Source organism: Nannospalax galili, unplaced genomic scaffold (genome assembly GCF_000622305.1).
Source record: "Nannospalax galili isolate Female #2095 unplaced genomic scaffold, S.galili_v1.0 scaffold5358, whole genome shotgun sequence".
NCBI lineage: Eukaryota > Metazoa > Chordata > Mammalia > Rodentia > Spalacidae > Nannospalax > Nannospalax galili.
Genome location: NW_008341766.1, coordinates 1 through 1,689, shown reverse-complemented (window position 1 = coordinate 1,689; position 1,689 = coordinate 1). Strand labels below are relative to the sequence as shown.

At 38.4% G+C, this 1,689-nt stretch overlaps 1 protein-coding gene across 1 annotated transcript; it reads right to left on the bottom strand.

Moving 5' to 3' along the window:
- Positions 1–6: 6 nt before the first annotated feature.
- On the bottom strand, positions 7–1,669 carry LOC103737483 (zinc finger protein 665-like). The gene is made up of 2 exons (XM_029565533.1): positions 594–1,669; positions 7–538 (listed from the first exon to the last, which is right to left on the bottom strand). The coding sequence occupies exons 1-2, from the start codon at positions 1,513–1,515 to the stop codon at positions 60–62; spliced, it is 1,401 nt and encodes a 466-aa protein (XP_029421393.1). The 5' UTR covers positions 1,516–1,669; the 3' UTR covers positions 7–59.
- Between the last annotated feature and the right edge of the window lie 20 nt (positions 1,670–1,689).

Sequence of the window (1,689 nt, the reverse complement as noted above, 5' to 3'; positions counted from 1 at the left end):
TTTATTATGCATTCTTTGATGTTCTCTAAGAATTGAAGTACAGGATTCTCATCACCTTTTCATTTGTAGGGTTTCTCTCCACTATGAATTCTCTGATGAAACCTTAAATGTGACAGAGAAGTAAAGGCCCTGTCACATGCTTCACACCTGTAGGGTTTCTCTCCAGTATGAATTCTGTAATGAGTCTCATGTGATGAGCGCGTAGTAAAGAACTTGCCACATTCTTCACATCTGTTGGGTTTCTCTCCAGTATGAATCCTTTTATGCCATCTAAGATATGAGGCATGGTTAAAGAACTTGCCACATTCTTCACATCTGTAGGGTTTCTCTCCAGTATGAGTCCTTTTATGATATCTAAGATATGAAGCACTGGTAAAATACTTGTCACATTCTTCACATTTGTAGGGTTTCTCTCCAGTATGAATTCTGTAATGAGTTTCAAGTGATGAGCGCGCAGTAAAGAAATTGCCACATTCTTCACATCTGTAGGGTTTCTCTCCAGTATGAGTCCTTTTATGATATCTAAGATATGAAGCACCTGTAGGGTTTCTCTCCAGTATGAGTCCTTTTATGATATCTAAGATGTGAGGTACTGGTAAAATACTTGTCACATTCTTCACATTTGTAGGGTTTTTCCGCAGTATGGATATATTTATGACTTCTAAGACTTGACATTTCAGCAAAGCACTTGTCACATTCTTCACATTTGTAGGGTTTTTCCCCAGTATGAGTCCTTTTATGACGTTTAAGATGTGAGGCCTCGGTAAAGCACTTGTCACATTCTTCACATCTGTAGGGTTTTTCCCCAGTATGAGTCCTTTTATGACATCTAAGATGGGAGGCCTGGGTAAAGCACTTGTCACATTCTTCACATCTGTAGGGTTTTTCCCCAGTATGAATTCTTTTATGAATTCTAAGATTTGACCTTTGAGTAAAGCACTTGTCACATTCTCGACATTTATAAGGTTTCTCCCCAGTATGAATATTTTTATGACTTCTAAGACTTGACCTTTGAGTAAAGCACTTGTCACATTCTCGACATTTATAGGGTTTCTCCCCAGTATGAATATTTTTATGACTTCTAAGGCTTGAGCCATTGCTAAAGGACCTGTCACATTCTTCACATCTGTAGGGTTTCTCCCCAGTATGAATATTTTGATGACGTCTAAGTTTTGAGGCCTGGGTAAAGCACTTGTCACATTCTTCACACCTGTAGGGTTTTTCTCCAGTATGAATTCTGTAATGACTCTTAAGTGTTGAGCGCAAAGTAAAGGACCTGCCACATTCTTCACATTTGTAAGGTTTCTCTCCAGTATGAATGCTTTTATGATTTCTAAGATAGGAAGCCCTGGTAAAGCACTTGTCACATTCTTCACATCTGTAGGGTTTCTCTCCAGTATGAGTCCTTTTATGACATCTAAGATAAGAGGCTTTGGTAAAATACTTGTCACATTCTTCACATTTGTAGGGTTTTTCCTCAGTATGGATATATTTATGACTTCTAAGACTTGACATTTCAGCAAAGCACTTGTCACATTCTTCACATCTGTAGGGTTTTTCCCCAGTATGAGTCCTTTTATGACATCTAAGTTGTGAGGCTGTGGTAAAGCACTTGTCACATTCTTCACATCTATAGGCTTTTTCCCCAGTATGAATACTTTTATGACGTCTAAGACTTGACCTTTGAGT

Bases quoted from the DNA above. Each gene is read 5' to 3' on its own strand.
- LOC103737483 (XM_029565533.1), bottom strand. From the start codon at position 1,515: ATGTCAAGTCTTAGAAGTCATAAATATATCCATACTGAGGAAAAACCC. The intron at 539-593 runs GTACCTCACATC...GAAACCCTACAG, and splicing joins ATGTGACAAGTATTTTACCA to GTGCTTCATATCTTAGATAT.